Below are 20,218 nucleotides of genomic sequence, written 5' to 3'. Positions count from 1 at the left end.
AATTAACAACCTATTCTGTGAGCAACATCCAACCTGTATACTGTACTGAGACATGACCACAACCTGACCATGGAAAAACAACAAGGTGGTTATTCAGGTGTTCAGAATTAAGGCTGCAGCAACCCTAACTATATTTCTGATTTTGAGATCCTTATTTCTATTTGAATCCTTCACTTTTATTTTTTAATGGTGTATTTTCAATATTGCATCTGGTGAAACGAGTTTTTAAACAACACACAATAACAGATGATGCAGCAGCACACATCCATTCAGATCCTCATCAGAAGTGGAACCCTTAGGAACATAACACACACCTATAATTAATTACTTTAAGCCATGCAGTAACAGCTGTAGGAAGCTGGTATCCCTTTTGACTACTATGAAGGGGCAAGACATGTGACTTGAAAAGCAATCTCTGACAGCAAAAGAAAGATGATTCACAGAATCTTTCGTGCTAGATATTGGTTCTAGTGGGTATCAGCTTTTCTGTCCTTCCCTCAGAAATTTAATTCACCTTTCACATTCTTTACAACCTGTGTCTTTTTCACTCTTGCAATTCTCACCAATCCATCCCTTGTACTTGATGGTTCTCTTTGTCTACTCTGTCCCAGTCTCCACATACCAGAAAGTCGTTCTTGTCTCAGTCCTTCAGGATTATACAATGATACAATACCTAATCCCGGTGCTTTTAACCTTTTGCTTATTGTCCCTGCTTGGATCTTTGACCACTATAAACTGCTGGATCTATTTGACTCTAAAATAGAACCCCCTTTAGAGTTGTATGCTTCTCTTCCCATCTCTATGTCTATTGAGGTTCTTGTTACCATCCCTCACCTCTGACTAGCCCATCCTAGTTCCCCAAACTTTTCCTTAGCAGTTACCTGAATTCTTGTTGGATTTATCTCCAGAAAGAAGACTGCTAGAAAGAGCTGAAACACAGACTGGGATATGGCATTCAAACAGGTGAAGGATGGCTGGAATGTGTCAGGGAATTGTTTCTATCTCTCTTAACAGCTTACTCTTCTGCTCTCTGTCTTTCTTACTCCGTACCTCCAAAAATATGGGGCTTACTATTTGGTTAATACTTAATATTAGTAGAGCTTCAAATATTTCCTGAGGCTGCAATACACGGATTTTTGTTGTTAAAAGAATACTGATTTTTTTTCAAACTTGTCTAGCTTTGCCAACTTCCAGCACATGCTTGGCAAATGTCACTTCCCTTTTCAGTTTCAAATTTCAACTCCTTTGTTTACAGCAGAATAAACTAGATCTTTTCAAATGAAAGATGACCAAATTTTATTTTACTATTTCCCACAGAACAAAAATTAGATTTCTCCCAGCATGTTCTTTTAAAAGAGAAAAACAATTTTGTCTGAAATTTCCACTAATGAATCAGAAGAACTCACGGAGCTTCAAAAATCACAGCCCAAATAGCTAATATTTGGCAAAATTACAGACAATTGAAAACACTTCTCCCAGTCAGAAGTTTCAGGTAGTATTATTAATAGACAGCACTCCCAGTTGCACCTACCATAATTCGGAAAAAAAAAAAAAACCAGCAGGTGACAGTTCTTCATTGTGCATATTAACATTTAATTGTTCTAAGCCTTCAGTTTTATTATTCTAACTTTTCCTGTTAGTGATCTATTAAAAGTATTTTTTTTCCTCATTATTTAAAAAACTATGCCTTTTTCTTTAAAATATATATATATATGCATGCTAAGGAAAACTGTTGTATAATAAAAATTAATCAGTGAATTCACACTTTGGACAACTGTTTTCTTTCCATCGTTTCTATTCTTCTCCTTTATTCACATATATCAGCCATCTTTACACCAAGCCTTTCTCCCTGTTCAGGATCTCCTAAACCTCACAGGGTTCAAGATCCAGGCTGTTTCCCTCCTCTCAGTACAGATCTGACAGCTAAATAGAATAAAGACTGTGGGCAGAGAGAATCTGAAAATGTGGAAACAGACTTACAGCAAATCTGCTACTGCTTTTCCAGTGAGCAGACCTGAAAACTTGAAGCAAACACTAATCTGAACAACTGTTCTTCAGACTTTCTATTTGTACTTGTTCCTCCATGGGGACCTTGAAATACACTTTGCCCGAGCCGACAGCAAAGTTCTAGCACAGAAAACGTACTTCTACAAGAGCTGTTATTTCTGATGAGGTGCAGTAATTTAATTATCCCACCTACCTCTAGATCAGTGAAAAGCCCCTGGTTGTTCTGAAGTATGGCATACATGCAGTGTGCAACAGTTACTGCGTGCTTCCAGTTGTGGTAGGGCACACGGCGATAATTCTTCTTTACAGACATAGTAAAGCGGCACAGCTTTTCAAGTTCAAAGCTAGAAAGAAATTGATTTGGGTAGAGACAAGAAATAACAACGTAAGAATATAAGAAGTAAGAATGTAAGAATTAACAGGCAGAGGAGAAAATACGCTGTTTGATTTACTTTCCTTGCTAGGATTGACTCTCATTGTAGATGATTTATTGGTCACAAGAGTCGTTCAAGTTTGGGCAAGGACAGAGGAGTGTGGGGGACTGACAAGGCTCTTAGTTTAATCTGTAAAGTTCTGGAACAGAAGTCAAGCTACTCAGCTCAGGCAACACAATGGCATAACCTTTCCTGCCCCTAGAAACCTGAAGTGTGGCTTCTTCAAATTATTAACTATTCAACCTGCCAAATAATGAAACTGCATCTAACAGACAATTTGAAAACAAAATTTGTGATCAAAACAGAAAATTAGGGGGTTTTAAGCAATTGACACAGAATCAATAGTCCTTTTTAAACTAGAATTTCAATGAAACATGAATTTTTTTATAATTTCTTGGGTATCTCAGGGAAGCAGTGCTGATGTTCTTATTTTGGAGTATACATGGGCTGAAAAAAACCAAAGCTGAATATCTCTGACCTACATGTTAAAACATAAACATATGTACTACATGAAGTCAGTTACATATAAAACCATATTTCTTTGGTTGTATGCTAAGTAAGGTCATAATTCCTCTTTGCCTCAGTCTGACATTATTAAAAATGGAGGTATATTGTCTTTCAAAAAAGCCTTAGGGTTCCTTTTTTAATTCTAAAGGGTTAAGTCTAGAAGGATTAGAACTACTGTTTAAAATATTACATCCTAATTCAGAATATCATAATATCCAGTCATCTACATCTAATACCAATTTTTACACAGGGACAGTACAGTTGCAGACAAACGGAAAATCACTGTCTCCAAGTAGAATACTATTACTTCCTCCACTGCTGTATTTTGTACACCTGACGAAAGCAATAAAAGATTTTCTGCTTCATGAGAGCAAAGAACACATAGTGAGAATCACAGATTTTTCTTCAAATAGGGACAGTTATATTTTACATAGAGGTGTATACTTACATACTCCTTATTATCTTTAAAAAACAAAGTCCAGTCTTAAAATACCTATACTTATTGAAGAGGGTTGAGAGGTTTTGTTCCTTCAGAAATCAAATACAAATCCAAGTTCCAACAGCCTCCTTTTCAAATATTTTCCTCACTTTTGTTTCTTAACTTAATATATGAAAGCTGAGACTCATTTGAAAAATGTCAAGTATATATCAACTCTTTCCAATCAAAGCTACAACTTCAAAGGAAGTGCTGGGAGACACATGGAAAAGAACAGAACTAAGCTCGAAATCTGAACTCAAATCCTGCATCCACAGCCATTCATTCAGGCCTGGAAATGAGCTAACTACACTGAGCAGTAGGAAACTGTATTGAGAATTTTCACATATTCTCATGTCTTTCTTGTGAAAGACATGAGAGGGACCCTCAGGTTTGAATCCATGCTTTGAGGGCATGGAGATTCATCCAGTCACTCGGATGAAATCATCACCAGCAAGTGTTTCCTAAATACTGCTCCTTTTTGCAGGGAGATACTTCCCCTTTCAATTGCCCATCCATAGCCTTTACCTCTTAATTTGGAACGGATCCTTTCTTTCAGCAACGAGATTTACTTAGCCAAGAGATTACTGATCTTAGTAATGACAATAATCAATGAAAGATTATTGTAATGTATATAGTTATTGTAACCATGTACTTTATTCATTTCAGTAACTATATATTTGAAAAATCAGTATTCATGGACCTTCTAACCTTTTTCGGCAACAGTGCCTTTAATACCCTCGTCATCTTCTGTCTGAAAAGCAATCTCATTTCAGAACCAAACAACAGTTCTATATATTGGAAGGACAAATGTTTAGATGATACCATGAGTTATTTTACAATTTTGGCTGTTCCCAAATTTTATTAACTGAAGATCAAGCTGGGAGAAGAAATCCAGCCTGGTTACTACAGCACTGTACAAACCAGACATAGTAAATAAACTCCAAAGAAATTAAGACTTTGAATTAGAAAATAATTATGTCAACATTTCCTAATTAATAAACATAAAAACTAAACACAGATTAAAGCAATAAATCATGTACTTCATACCAGGCTGTCCCACAGGACTGGTGGACCATGTAGACAAAAATGGCAGGCCAGACGTCCTCATATGGGCTGATATCAAAGTGGTATCTAAGAAAAAATGTATAGCTTAATAAGGAAAAGCACCTTTTCATTCTTACTAATAGCAAATGAAAACGACTAGGTAATGTGCATCCAGCACCATTCAGTTGCTTCTGAAAATATAACAGAAAACTGACTTCACAGGCTATATTTTCCTGCTTATATTTAAGCAGTGTGAGTGTATTTTTATTTATGTCAATGGAACAATCCTTAGCAGAATCATTTAGGTTGGAATAGACCCTTAAGATCACCAAGTCAAACTGTCAGTCTTTGGTTACTGTTTGGCTTTTAATGGTAAATAAAACATAAAAACATAATGTACAAATATCTTTGTTGTACAGCGATGAAAAGAGATTTACAGACACTCCTAAAATATTTCACACTTCCCTCCCAGGAACTGTAAAGACAGTGTCTCTGATAATACACCAACTGTCTTTTTTCAATAATTTATGTCACAAATTCTGTGACAGTAATTCTAATTTTAATATTGAAAAGTAAACACTTTTACTGGTTAACAAAAATCAAACCCAAGCTTCAAAAATAAAACCTTTAATAGCATATTTTTTAATGTTTCATTAGCTGAGGACTTCCCCCTTGTCCCAGTACCAACACTTAGGCCTAATATTAGGGACATGCTCAGAAGAATTGTTTGTCCTTCGATTAATATCTATAGATAATAATAAATATATTATTAATTAACCCCCTTCCCTGCACCTGCTGTGCTGCAAGGCTTCTCTTTACTTGCTATTTAACCCAGCTCAAAGGCTGTAGATACGTGGCCCACTGAACAGCACAGCAGGTGCAAGAGAGCTGGAGGTAGCTGAATTGCTTGAAAAATGGTTAAATGTATTCAGATTGCTTGAACTGAAGGATTTTAACAGAATTTAGAATGAAGCTTGTCATCTTTGCATGTTAAAAGTTACTTTTGCTGAGGAGGTGGGTTATATAATATCACCTAACAAAGCCCAAGAAATTGTATTGCAAAGAATAAGCTTCTATGAGGCTATAATCCTGCAAGCTGCTAATACTCTGGCTTTCAAGCAAATCACTTCAGCGTGTAATGAACTTGAACTGTCAGAAGCCCCTGTAAGGCACACGTTTCCATGAATTGCTCACTCAAAAGTACAATGCTCAGAGCCTGACAGGAGCGAGCGAGCTCTGGAGATTTGCTTCACAAAGACAACTTAGACTTTGAGACACAGTATCATAGTTTTCATTTTTAAAGCTGGGTCACTACAGTAGAAATTATTGTCCTGGGACAGAAACTGAGGAAAAAATTAGATGAATCCCACTGTTAGCATTGAGTGGGGCCTGACTGATGAAAGACACATAGAGGTACATCTTCAGCACACAGCAGACACTTGACAGGTGAAAGTAAATGGATTATTTGAGAGAGCCTAAGAGGAGTGGTTGGAAGAATTCATCCAAATTTAGACTGCAAACTCTAGCACCTGGAATATATAACCCCGAATTATCTTCAGAAGTCTAGACATCTGTAACCACTTTCCCCTCCTTCAAGAAATACAGGCACAAAACACACACACACACACACATGCACACAAAATAGGGGGGTGAGGGGAGGCAGAGAGAAAAAAAATCACAACACTCCTCCTCTCCCAAATCCCAACTTCCTCCTCCTAAAGCAGAACCAGAAGATACACAATGCAAACAATCCAAAGAACAAGCAGAATCTTTTACTCTAAACATATACAAAGGGACAAGATCATGCATTCGGTCATAAGTACTGATGTTACATCTCAGCCTCCTCTCTGGCTCTGAGCTGTTGGTGTCTTGGGACTATCAAAAAGCAAGCTCTACAATCATTACATACTAGATGATCTCTAGTGGTCCCTTCCAATTCTGATGATTCTGTGATTCTATGAGATGTTTTTTTTTTTCACAGGTTATTAAGTAAAGCTAAATATAAGAAAACCAGAGATAAGTCCCTACAATTTGGGGATCCTTTAATAACCAAAGTGCTTCCTATATAACTCTCCACTACACCTAGGGAAAAAAAATAAAAATCATCTTTTTCACAGACAGATACAAGATGCAGCTATCACTATATGAGAAAAATGCTTACAGTTCAATTTCTTTATAAATATGTGGAGGCAGTGTACAGTGCATGAGGTTTTGCCACTCTTCTGCTGTACAAACACTGTGGTAGGATAGCTTCTCCATTGTTACACGGTATATACACTCTGAATGGCGAATTCTGTGGTACATCTGAAGATGGAAAGTCCTTCATTAGTGTGAAATACATGAGAATGCTCAACACCACACATTAGAAGACCAAGAGATTACACAAAATTCAGTACTGCTTGAAAACACTGTTCTATCACCCATTCTGCATCTATTCAGTCAGGAAAATACCCAAGGCTCGGCTGATTTTTTCACTGAGTCTGAGGTCTCCCAACAAAAGTTCACAAGTTAGAAAGAGACCTCAGCCTCTTGCAACAGAGAAAAAAAAAACAAAACAAACTGGTAACAAGGCACAATTCATATTTTGGGCTGCTGCAAGAATTCATCTAACAATTAGTACAAACAACTGCTATCCATGCACAGCAAAAAGTACATGAAACGTAGAGTGCAATATTGAGAGGTTCCTACAGCTGTTACTGCCCTTGTATGCCAATAGGATAAAATGTTTAATGTAAATAATCCACCTTAAACCGCATAGCATATCTTACTTCCAAGAAATATGACAGATTTCTTCTCCATTGCATTTTTACTGCATTTTTTGCATTTTTATAATGCTAGAGCAATGATCATTAAATTGCTTATATTTCCCACAGGAATACTATGATAAAGGGTTTGAAAAGAAAAATAGCTATCTATGCTTATCTAGAAGCACAGATAATTATGAGTATAAACATAAACGTATATATGTATAAATTAAGCATATGGAATTGAGAGAATACATAACATCTTCATCCTCCAATTAAATTTGTAAAATGTAATCTGAATATATAAAAATAAATAGGAATCCTACTTCCTAGTGGAAAAGAGAAGACAGACAGCTATTCTTCATATTTCAGACCTTGCTCTTTCACTTTAGCTACATGAAACTGAGGTATCCAGAGCAGAATTATTTCAAAAAGCAAAAAATGAATCTCTGCCATCCTCTTAAACTATAATAATTCAAAGAATTCAATTACTCCTATTTTCTTGTTAATTCAATGATAAAAGCTTATGAATCACTAATAATATGGAAAATCAAATTCCTTAAATAGGATTCTAGATCTTCATATTATAACCATCAGCTTACAAAACTGTACGTAGAACTTACATTAGCACAGTGTAAGGCTAAAGCACAAAAGACTGCAAACATTTTAAAGTTGTTCTCATCAGTTTTAGAGAAGGCACTTCCACTTATTTTGTTCACCATCTGCACAACACCTATTACACTTCCTCGGCTTACAATAGGCATGCACAGGATGTTTCTGGTTGTGTAACCTGTGTAGAGGTCTACTTCTCTGGAGAGACAGAAAAGAGAAAGGAAAAAAACCCCAGAATTAATATTAGTTAACATCTAGAGTTCTCAATTCTCAGAAATGTTGATGTACAATATATTAAATTTGAAGTAGTTGTAATTAGTACCTGCAAGAAGTTCCCCTGTAAAGCTCTAAAATATTTCCATCTACTGTGTCATATTTTAAAAGATCTTTTAATCCTTTAGTCTCCATTTCCAAGATAAAGAATTAGTATTTCCTCAAAAGTACAGCCAACTTTTTCATAAAATTAAATAATACATTCAGGTACTTAGGCACAATGTTTGTTAGTGAACCTCTTTTTCTTCCCTGAACTTAATCAGATTGCCAGGAAGAGTAATAAAGAAAATCAGGAACAGTCAACCTAACTGGGCAAGGTTCCATAACAGGAAAAAACCCTACATTTTTCTGCATCATGTTTACATTTATTAAAAATAATACTTTTTATTTCTATCTTTAAAATATTTCTGATGGCTGAAGCATTTAAATAGCTAATCAAAACCATCACAAAATGAAATTTAAGTAGCAAATTTAAGTAAAAGGTTCAGTGAGCTATCTTCCCCACTTCCCATGAATTACATTGTACCTGTTAAAGCGTGGATCTGCATAGGCATCAGGGATGTTAAGGACTTCTCCTGTTCTTGCCACTTGACCAGCTATTCCTTTTTCTATAGAAAATCTGCAGAAAATAAACATATGTGTTAGCCACAATATGAATAATTTGGAAAATATTTTTCCAGTGGAGTCTGTCTTTGGATGATAATGGAAATCTGTTCCAAACCAGCGTCATTTTGATGCTTTTAGGAGGAAAATCTTACAAGACAAAACCAGTAGTAAATAATGAAACAAAAAAAAATTTGTTTAATTCAAAAGATTCCACAATATAACCACTTCAATGAAAAAAATCCAAGTCTTAATAACCCTGGGGGTCATGCCTAACAAACATGACATTTATACAGAACCTGAGAATTGTGTTTATCTTTACACAATACTAATTTTATCATCACATTTACATATGGCTTCTTTAAACACACCAGAGGCAATACAGAGATTGTTTCTTCAGGGTGGGGGAAAAGCAAGTGGATTTAGCAAAGCAAACTTCAGAAAAAAAAAAAAACAGTGGAAATTTCAAAGCTAAACATCATATTCATTTGTCATGTACATTTCAGAATAACTTGCTAGGTCTATCTCATGATATGCAAGCAATGCCATGGTACTAACTATATCCCTTAATCAGCACAAGAAAGTTAAACACAACAGATATATTCTGGAGTTGAATCAGAAAAATCTACAAGAGGAAATAGTTTTCAGTTCTTTGACATAAAATACTTATGATGTATAAACACAACATAGAAAAATAAGTAGAAAGAATCACACATGGAACACTTTCAAATCTAAATCTAGGCAAGTAGTATCCTGCCTCTGCTGAAGTTAGTGGCAAATCTGACAGAATTCACCAAGCACACCTGATTTTAAGTTATTTGCTTCTGCTGCTTGTGATGATAGAATCATCACACCAGCTTAAGGCTCCTTCCTGAGGAAGTCAGTGTCACTTTCTTACAGATATTTAAGATATTTAAGCTGTACTTCTCTTTCAGTACACAGTACCCATGAAACAGTTCACATCCTTGCACTCAGAGTCAACATTTCAATAATTTTCATACAGAAAAGAAAGATATAACAAAGAAAAAGCAATTAGAAAGAAGGAATATATAAGTATATGTTAAAGCAGGCCACCTTCTTTAATTTACACCACCTTCTTACTTGTCAGTATTTAAATTGCACCAATTTTGACTCCTTCCATTCTTACTCACACAATGCATTAAGTGGGAGTAAGTTTGCCTAAAGGAGTCTAAGTGAAGACATGAATCACATCTCATATTGGCCTAGAACTTTAGAAGTATAAGGACTGAAAAAAAAAACCAAGAAAGTTTGTGCTGAGTATTTTAATAACATTTCAGTGCAAGATATTTAGTCATACTTTTCTTTCTTTTTCAGATGCTGAAGGTTTTAAATCTGTGTGTCTTTGAAAATCTTGGGTCTTTATCTATTAAGGATTCATAATTTTTTTAAAGTGAAAAATGTTATATTTATTTAGTTGTTTCGCCTCTTGCATCAAAACAAAAGTTCATATGTGTAAAAATTATGTATTTGTGACATGAAGCAGAAATACACATGAGTTTTAGGCAGAGAATCCTATGTATTCACTACAAGCCCATATGCATTTTAAAATTCACCAAAGACGCTTCTGAATCCCATTTATTTAAAGGTTTGAAAATAACCTGAATTTAAGTGAGAAAAAATAATTAAGTAACTGGACTTGAAAATTTAAAAGCCAGTGACCAATCCATACTAGGTTCTACATCTGCCTTATCCGTCCATAAGACATAGAAATTGTGATTTCCTTGGTTTGGATGTGCTTGAATCGCACAAATTTGAATTCCTCTTGGGAAAAAAAGTCCCATGCTGTCAGACTACAGATTAGGTGCACCTTTACCTGCACCTTTACCTACCTCAGAACACCTCTGTTTTTTTCCCAACATGATTTCCAAAAGGACCGCCTCCGGAAGACGGCATTTCCAGGAGTGACGTTATAGCTTCAGAGACGCTGTTTCGATGGCACTTGCAATGTCATTCCCAGAAGTACTACCTTCTGGAGGCGGGTCCTGGTGGGAATGATATCACAGTATGACAAGTATTGTCAGGGTACCTGCAGATAGGCACAGAGACTGGGTAATTAAATGCCTGCACATCCGTAGTTATAACGAAACTGCATTCTTCTGCTAGCTGCTCTTACCTTATTTCTTTGGTCTTCTTGAAGACTGGTTTCCCATCATTTTCTTCTCCAATATCAAAAAGGTCTGAATACAACTCCTTATTTTTGTGGTCAACCTGGAAGAGTGCACACCTATCTGCATTCACCAGGTTCTTTGCATATATCTATAGACAAAAAAAACAAAACGAGACTTAGCGGTCATGAGTTAGGGTCTCTTCAGTCATTCATGTGACAAAAACCCAAATCCCTAGAAGACGGAAGTTTTTAGAAATTATACAGTATGAATAATATTTGAAGGAGCATCCACCTTCACAGCAATCTTTAATAATTATTATTTAATAATTAAAAACAAAATTGTGTCTTTTATTCAGTATTTTTTATTGTGTTCCTCTTGTTGACAAATGAGTGAACTTGAACACCTGCTAAAATTTAAAAAGGCTGCCCAGGGAAGTGGTTAAGTCATCACTCCTGGAACTTTTTAATAGATGTATAGATGCGGTGCTTAGGGACATGTTTTAGTGGTGGACTTCGTAGTGTGATAGGTTAACAGTTGGACTTGATGATCTTAAAGGTCTTTTTCAACCAGATCAGCTCTATGATTCTACTACATTGCATTTCAAGTATAAGGAATGTTTTTCAAAATTGTACTTCTCCATCTGTGTTTACATATTATTCTCCTTTACTTGATTTCAAATACATAGGATATAGCAATTTGTCTTCATCCTCAGTGACAACTTATTGCTACCGAATATCCAGCAAAGAAAGAGAGAAGCTAGATTTTTTTCAAAAAACCTAGATGTGCTTGTAATACATAGCGATGCACAAACAGAAGATCAGAATTGTCACTCTGCATCATCCTACGCAGTGACGCATAAAATGGCCACACCCACCCAATGACAAAGCCAGCTCTCGCACTAAAGCTAAAACTTAGTAGTTCTACATTAACTAACCAAAGCCCACAAGGTACCACCCATTGTCAAGAAAGCACCACAGAACAGCAATAGATTCGTATGGTCTCTATCATACCTTGGACCAGCTAGTTATATCTTAGCAAAATTAGCTTCCAGCCAGCACTGACTGACAGAAAAGTATCTTGTCCTTGAAACACAGCAGCCCTTCACTGAAAGGTTTCTGACATAGGATGAACTTCTTGAGAATTAGAGGAAAAAAATAAAGTTGAACAAAGATCACTGTGTTAAAGATGACGTACAGTCTGGTTCAAGATACATCTCCTATGTTTGTGCCCAGAAAGCATAACTGCATGGTAGAGAACAATCTGAGGTGGAACTCAGACAACTTTTTAATATTGTACATAATAACTATCTGGTCATTCATCCACAGAAAGAGGCTAAATACTTCATGGTGTACAATGTGTGCAGGTGGTGTGTCTGAAGAATTCTCAAGGCTCCCATATGAGCAAATGAGTTTGCACCTTACCTCTCTGCTGGCTTTAAAAAATAAAAATGAATAAAAATAAAAATAAACCCCTAAAATATTTTATTTCATACTAAGGCAAATAGAAAAATGTTAGCCCTCGGCAGAAAACAACTGAGACAATAAATCATTAGTTGGGAGGGTCTAATTCTATGTCCTATGAGCTGTGTGATGGGAATTACACAGAAAATATCTAGACCAATTCCACAGAACTTGGAAGGCACTCCTTTACAAATGGAATCTACAGCTGGAAAGATTCAGCTTCTTTCTACTCAATTTACTTCATCAGAGCAGTAGATAGTCAGGGAGACTAGAAGCTAAGAGGTAACTTCTGTGAAATATTTCCCACTGAGAGCATTAAGATGTTCAAAGATCTTGACCACTCACAGCCTTTACTTCTTTGCTCAAAATGAAGTGATTGTAATCTGTGCCAAAAAAGACAAGGGGTCCAGTAAATAATTCTCTACACCTGTTCAGAAACTGTATCAGATTTCTTCATAAAATCAACAGCACGGCATTGATTTCATTAAATTAAACTTTTGAGTTCTAATGCAATTGAATTCATATGATTCAACAACTTGCCTTAGTTACAAGTCCTGCTTTTCAAAAACAACTACATAAACACTGCTAATTGAGAGAAATAGTTTATATGGGAAAGGAAAGTCTCCCTTGTCTTAAAGCCTGAGCTAAAATTCAGGACAGTGGCTGAAGGGGAATATCAGTACAAAAGTTATGCTTTACATTGTCAGTGGGGAGTCCAGGGACCACCCATTGGGTAGATTGTAACTATTCAAGCATACTGTTAAGAAAATTTGCAAGACAACTTGAACTTCTGCTTCCCCTCCCTGCATCTATATTAAAAATACCCTTATACTGCTAACTTAACTCAGAGATTTGAATGAAAATAAGATTGAAAATAATAATAAAATCTCTGTTCATTTATTTATTATTACAGGAACAAATCAAAGCTAAAGTGCAATCACCAAAGAGGGAAGTAGTGATGTGAAATTGAGTTCCATCCTATTCTCACTGCGAGGCACAGAATAAGTCACATAATGATAAAATCACACTCCTATAAAATGGCAATAAATGTGCAAGCATATAATTCAATTCACTGTCCCAAGAAACAGCCAACTGCTATGGCTTACAAAGGAAGCTGAGTATGAAACATCTACTCAGGTTAAAATGCACAATCATGTTGTAGCCAAGTGTTGGAAAAGAAGATGAAAAAGCACATTTTACTGCCAATTGTGTATTCCACCAGACCTCTATTCAAAGGGGTGAACAGAGGATAATATCAATATTTGTTCTCACTGCCATATGTTATATTACAACAGTTCTTTTAAATGTTAAGCTATTTTTAAGCAGCATTTAAATTGGAAGTCAATATTTAGAAATGTCTCCTATGTAGAGAATTCCTGACTGTGTACAAACTAGAATAAGGCAACCAATGCAGAATATTTTCCATTACTAATTCAAGTTTCTAAATAAAGCCCCTTTAATGCTATTTGCATTCTGATTTTGGTTTTGAATAGTCTAGCTAACAATATACTTCAAAGATGGAAGCAAATATCAGAATACTGTTGGACAGTAAACTTTTTAATATGCAAATTGAATCACAGATCTGATTAAGATTTACATCCAGGAAAAAGAACTGCAGCATAAATTAAATAAGCCTAAAGCTCAAAAGCATAATTCATATATCAAGCACTCAAAATGTGCACAAACAACTGCTCCAGATGTATTTCTAAACACCATTCAGGAAATAATTCTGAATTGAAAACTGATTTAGAAAATTTGAATCTGTTTCTACTCAATCAATGAAAGCACAGTTCAAAGTCCTAGTTATTCCCTTGGACTTGGCTTTAGTGGTTTTTATAAAACACGACTCTATCACTCCAGTTATGGGTGTAAATACTTTTACAAAACAAACAATACTTTCAGAAAGGGATGCCATGTCTTGCACATTTCATTCAGCAACTGCAACAAACACTCTGGGAGGAATGTTTCACCTGTAGTCCCCCCTACAGACAATAACTACTTCAGAAGTGTTTTGCAGCATGTAGCATATTGAATTTAGGAAAAAAGAATCAATATAACCAGATGTGTTTCTGTTACTGTTTTCAAATCTTCTCTAAAACACAATTGTAATAATTTAGTTCAGAGACAGTCACATGCCATTACTCATGAAAGCTGCAAAATGAAGTTATGGCACTGAAATTCAAGCTGTCCTTTGCCATAACCTTATATATAGAGATTTTAATACTGTTTGCATTAAAAGTATTAAATGTTATTGTAAACATTATAAATGGCTCACACGTTTCAATGATTTAATGTCTTACTTCAAGAAGAGATCAAAGGACTTTAATAACTAAGAGTAAAACTTATACGTGGAAAAGACAACTTACCATTATATGTTCAAGTAGAGAGTCTATTGCAACTATATTGTCAAAATATGTTCTGTAGAGAAAGAAAAGTCAGTAAATATTGGCATTTAGTCAAATACTTTTCAAATGTCTGCCATGGGCTCTTGTTTCACAATTTGAGTATGACGAGGTGAGAACAAACATCTGCATCTTGAAAAATCACTGACTGGCTTGCCTATAGCAAAAGGGAACTGAGAAACTGCCCTATCTCTGTTTCTTTATCCCACTATTCTGCAATGACAGCACCATAAAGTATTCTCTATGATATGTGGAAAAGGCTACTAATATCACTTACCATGGGTTGAATAGATTCCTGCTGAATAACACCAGGAATGTATCAAAATGCTTCAGAGACCTTTATATACTGAAAATTTTAAAAGGAGAAGCAAAAAGGAAAAGAAAAGCAACCTAGAAGAGCAAGAAAAAAAATTCTTCTTTTTCTGATAAATACTATTGGCGTGCTTTCAAAATACCTCATTAGGTTTATGCATAGAGAACTATGTGCTGAGAACTACTGAAAACTATGCACTGGAGCTAAACTCACATCATATTATCCAACTCTAAAGGCTATTAAAAGGTAACAATTTATATGACTCTTACTGAGTCTTCTCTATAACCCAGGTGTAGCATGTTGAAATTACAGAAAAATGCTGACCTTGTGACTTCAAAAAATAAAATGTATCTCAGTTTCACAGGAAAGTGGTAACTGTCCAAGGACGGTCAAAACCACCAAAAAATAAATGTCAAACTTATTAGCAATAGAAGTCTAAACCTTCCACATGCCAAGTCTTAATACCTGTTAGATTAAAATGTTCCTAGCAGACAGAAAGACATTGACCCATGGCCTTGAACATCTATACAGCTCAGTTCTATTTGGGTCTAGTGGAAAGGAAATACACAGCATGCTAGTCTTACATTGTTAGGGGCATGAAGAGATGGAGCACTGCCCTTTCTAAAATGTTACAGAACATGTCCTATTGACATTGCATGCTAACAGCTTCCTCACTGAACAGGGAACCTTTCCATGTAAAAAACGGTACAAACAATTTCTAGAAGGAAACTGCTTATTTCCTTGCTAGTGCAAGTCTTCACCTACATGGTGCTCATAAAGGTGTTAGTAAATTATATCCTAATTCTGTGGCTCAAAACATAGGGTTTATTTTTTGTTAAAGCTAAAAAATCCTAGCAGTTAATACTTCTTTATGAGAGGAACTATATTATTATTATTGATATTTATACATAAATATTAAATACTTGCAGCATTTATTGTAATTTTTAAATGTTAAAATAACTTAAAAGTTCTTTAAGACAATGTCACTATTATGTACCAAGAGAAAATTGACAGCCCATAAATTTGGATAGATTAATCCAGAGTAAACTAGCTCAGTACAAATTTTAGCTAAATAAAAGCACTCTGGAATGCAACATAATTGTGCAAGACATTGCAGCAAGTGGGTATCTCTGGCAAGAGAATGATGAGTGTCCTTTAGGAGACACATACTGAACCTAAGCTAAAATTTTTAGGTCATCCCTGAGGAAAAAAGCTAGGAAAAACATCTGGATACAACGAGCTTGCCCTCCCTTTGGTGTATTACTCCCCATTCCAGCCTGGTCAACTTGGCTGTCTGCATTCCTGAGCTATGACATAGGAATCTTGGATGTCCTCTAATCTCATCAGTTTAAGAATTGTCCATAAAGATTCACAGAAGTGTTTGTAACAGCAAAAGTCTGAGACATCTTATTTTCCATAGTATCGTCAGTCCTTTGTGATGCACTTCAGAAATGCTTCAACCAACTAGTTTGATAAAACACTGTTAATCACCTAAGACTGTGATTTACCAAAAGTAAAACTTTGGTTTGTCTTTTCAATTTTTTTGCTATTTCTACTATTTAAGGATGTTAATAGCAGCAACAAAGAGAAAAGGATGGAGGAAGAGCAGATCACCTATGACAGTAAATCGACTTTGCAAGTCAAAGTCCAAGCTTTCATAGTCTTACTGTGTTATCAGTTTCATCTTTTATTTATTGTGATTAGAAATTTAAATAAAACATACTACACTACACACAGCCTTTTAAAATTAAAACAGCCATCAGAAAATGCAGGGGAAGAACAATTGTTTGCTAGCCTTGATTCTTCATGTATATATCCCTTAACTGTGTATACTTAGGCCTGTGTATGTATGAACACATATCTGTCAAAAAAGAGTGGAGGGGAAGCTGAAGCAAGCTCACTAACTTTTCAAATTCCTTTCAAAGCCTCTAAAACTGGCCATGAAAAGAGATGGAAAGCCTATTTACCATGTCTCAAAAGAGGGCAATGTTTAACTCTTAAAAGTGGAGGGGAAAAAAGACAAAAAACTCATGCAAAAGGGCGTAAGAGTAAAAAAAATCTGGTAGGTATAATTGGATGTTACACATTCTTCTGCACCACCACCAAAAATAATGTTAACAGGTCTACACCTCTGCCACACACATCATTTGTTTTCTCATCTTCCGAGGTATGCCTTCACACCTGTTTGTAAGATACAGTGAGCTATATACATATAGTGAGCCATGTCATAAAAGCTCATTAAGATAAATTCATGAGATTATAATGCAAATCACACTTACTTTGATACATCAAGCAAGAAGTCATTCAGTTCTGTCTGCTTGGCAAGACCCCGGCACACCTGGAATCAAAAATCATGTAATCATTTCCTCCAGAAAACTGAAGTCAGAGGGAAAGTGAAGTCACACAGTCTTGCCATTTAATTTGTAAGAAAATAATACCATTAGTAGTATATACATATATACTTCAGTCGTAACAACCTTTTGCAGCACTACAGGCTTGGGGAAGAGTGGTTGGAAAGCTGCACAGATGAAAAGAACCCATGGGAATGTGTTGGTTAGCATCGGGCTGAACATGAGCCAGCAGTGTGTCCAGTAAGCCAAGACCAAGAGCATCCAGGCTATTATCAGAAACTGGGAAGTCAGCAGACCTAGAGAAGTGGCCGTGCCCCTGTACTCAGCACTGGTGAGGCTGCACCTCGAGTAACACATCTTCACTGAAAGGGTTATCAGACACATGAGCGGGCTCCCTAGGCAAGGGATGAGGGACACAGTTGCTTAGGGACATGATTTAGTGTGGATTTGCAGTGGCAGATTTATGGTTGGACTCAATGATTTTAAAGCTCTTTTCCAATCAAATGATTCTATGGCTCTCTATAAAACTTTTAGCTGTGTTTTCACTTCACCTAATTGCATACTTTATATCTAAAGTATAATTGTACACCTCTATATTACTATAGTAAAAGCACTGACGTCTAAAAAAAGGCACCTCTATTGTTTCTACCTTTTAAAAAAATAAAACACAGAACTAATAATATCTTTCATCTGTGCAATGCAGATACAAAAAAATTTTGACAAACTACATCCTTACACTTGCATATAATTTGGTAAATATGTACAACTTGTTGAAATACATCTCTTTTGAAAGTCCAGTGAGCCTGGTAGGTACAATCAAATGCCAGATCAAAACTCTTGCATTCCTGCCATGCTAAATCTTGGGAAAGGCATGGCTTCTGCTTAGCAGAAGGGAGTGAAATAAAAATTTGCAATGGACAGGCTTAAACTGGACTTCCAGTTCCAGAACAATGTTCTGTTTTGTTAGGTGTGAAAGACTTTTCAGTTAGAGAGGGACTCATTGCTATTAAGTAAAGCTACAAATGCACACAATTCTACTACTGTACAATAGTCTACATGGCTAATGTACAAGAGTGAATGGCCATACTAAACAAAGTCAACGACTTCCAACAACAAGGTGGCAAATAATAGAGCCTAGAAAAGCAGGAAGCTTTATGAGAATCTTCTGGTGAAAGACACCTTGAAAAAAAAGATTGTCATGAATTTCCTCCTGTGAGTTGACAGAAAACCCTATTTTTAGCATCTTCTCTGAACTAAGAGAATATGTTTAGTTTCAGTGTTACTATCTGAAGCATTCAGTGTTACTACTACCTGAAGTAACAAAAACTTAGAAAAGTTGCTGCAGTTTGCTAGGGCAGCTTGAATTGTGTGGACCTTCATTAGGCACTCGAGTAGGGACAGCATGAAGCATCTTTACTAAGAGTAGTTACAGGACCATGAAGCAGCTAGCAAGGATGGCCTAAAGTAGGCTTAGCCAACACCACCTAAGAATCTCAAAATGAATATCAGAGCAGGTGAAAAGCAACCAGTCGACCTAGTGTTGCCTTCTTATATGAAAAAAAAAAAAACAACAATGGAAAAAAAAACAGTGAAGCTGTTTAAATTCCAGTTGAACAATTATTTATCTACTTTATTAAAGTTTCTTTTGCCTTTAGTAAAAATACGGTTCGCTATTTGATCCATGGTTACAACTGAATAAAGCTATCTCAATGAAACCCAAAATGTTAACGTATTTTTCCCAGGTTGAGGAAAGGGGCTTGAATCAATGTTTTAGTAGTGAACTCCATTTAAATTTTATCATAAGCTATGTTCCTATTACTCAAGTTCTGGCAAAAGGGCTATACAACGAAAAAATTACAAACTATCCACACTTACTTGTACTTGATGTATTGCTACTGAAGCCCATGCAAGATTTGCTGTTGCAACCTGAAATAAAAGAGAAGAAACTAAGTGAAGGTATGTTGAAAAATGCATATTAATTAGGTACTTTTGTTCTCTATCAAGCTGCTTAATAAATCAAAGGTGCTGTTCTAGACTGGAAGGTAGCATAATTTCTGGGTAGACTTATTTAGTGAAAGTTTCAGTATACTTGAAAGTGTTTCAATTTCAGTAAGGTACATTCAGTCACAAGAGAAAAATCCTCAAATGCTTTGTATCAAAAAATGCTTAACAATGCTTTCCAGATAGTGTATTAGGAACCCATCGGCTCATAAATACAACATTAAAACAAACATTTCATATGCCAAGGGCTTCAAAAATTACATTATGTATATTGTTGAAAATTGCGTCCTGCACTTGGGTCGTAACAACCCCAGGCAATGCTACAGGCTTGGGGAAGAGTGGCTGGAGTCCAACCACCATCCCTACTTTTATAAAGTTCATCCCTACTTTATAAATTCATCCCTACTTTATAAAGTTCTCCTCCAAACCATATCCCCCAGCATGACAATTAACAACCCTTAAACACATCCAGGGATGGTGACTCAACCACCTCCCTGGGCAGCATGTTCCAGTGTCTGACCACTCTTTCTGTGAAAGTTTCTTTCCTAATGTCCAGTCTAAACCTACCCTGTTGAAGTTTGAATCCATTCCCTCTTGTTCTACTGCTAATTAGCTGAGAAGAGAGGCCAGCACCAATCTCTTTATAATGCCCTTTCAGGTAGCTGTAGAGAGTGATGAAATCTCCCCTCAGCCTCCTCTTCCTCAAACTAAACAGTCCCAGCTCCCTCAATTGTTCTTCATAGGATTTATTTTCCAAGCCCTTCACCAGCTTCGTTGCCCTGCTCTGCACTCACTCCCACACCTCAATATCTCTCCTATATTGAGTTGCCCAAAACTGGACACAATCCTCAAGGTGAGGC

The 20,218-nt window shown here is 36.0% G+C and overlaps 1 protein-coding gene across 3 annotated transcripts in view; it reads right to left on the bottom strand.

Annotated features, from left to right (window-relative positions):
• Positions 1-20,218, bottom strand: part of PDE10A (phosphodiesterase 10A) — a 361,597-nt gene that overhangs the window by 25,962 nt on the left and 315,417 nt on the right. For all 3 annotated transcript variants that reach the window (XM_071740425.1, XM_071740424.1, XM_071740426.1), the window contains exons 8-16: positions 19,233-19,283; positions 17,286-17,344; positions 14,658-14,709; positions 10,837-10,979; positions 8,626-8,718; positions 7,838-8,024; positions 6,632-6,774; positions 4,474-4,557; positions 2,201-2,351 (exon numbers count right to left, since the gene is read on the bottom strand). In XM_071740425.1, the coding sequence (XP_071596526.1) occupies positions 2,201-2,351; positions 4,474-4,557; positions 6,632-6,774; positions 7,838-8,024; positions 8,626-8,718; positions 10,837-10,979; positions 14,658-14,709; positions 17,286-17,344; positions 19,233-19,283 (963 nt within the window). The remainder of the gene's footprint in view (positions 1-2,200; positions 2,352-4,473; positions 4,558-6,631; positions 6,775-7,837; positions 8,025-8,625; positions 8,719-10,836; positions 10,980-14,657; positions 14,710-17,285; positions 17,345-19,232; positions 19,284-20,218) is intronic.

This window comes from Heliangelus exortis, chromosome 3, assembly GCF_036169615.1.
Source record: "Heliangelus exortis chromosome 3, bHelExo1.hap1, whole genome shotgun sequence".
Taxonomy (NCBI): domain Eukaryota; kingdom Metazoa; phylum Chordata; class Aves; order Apodiformes; family Trochilidae; genus Heliangelus; species Heliangelus exortis.
This window is presented reverse-complemented; position numbering and strand designations above follow the sequence as displayed.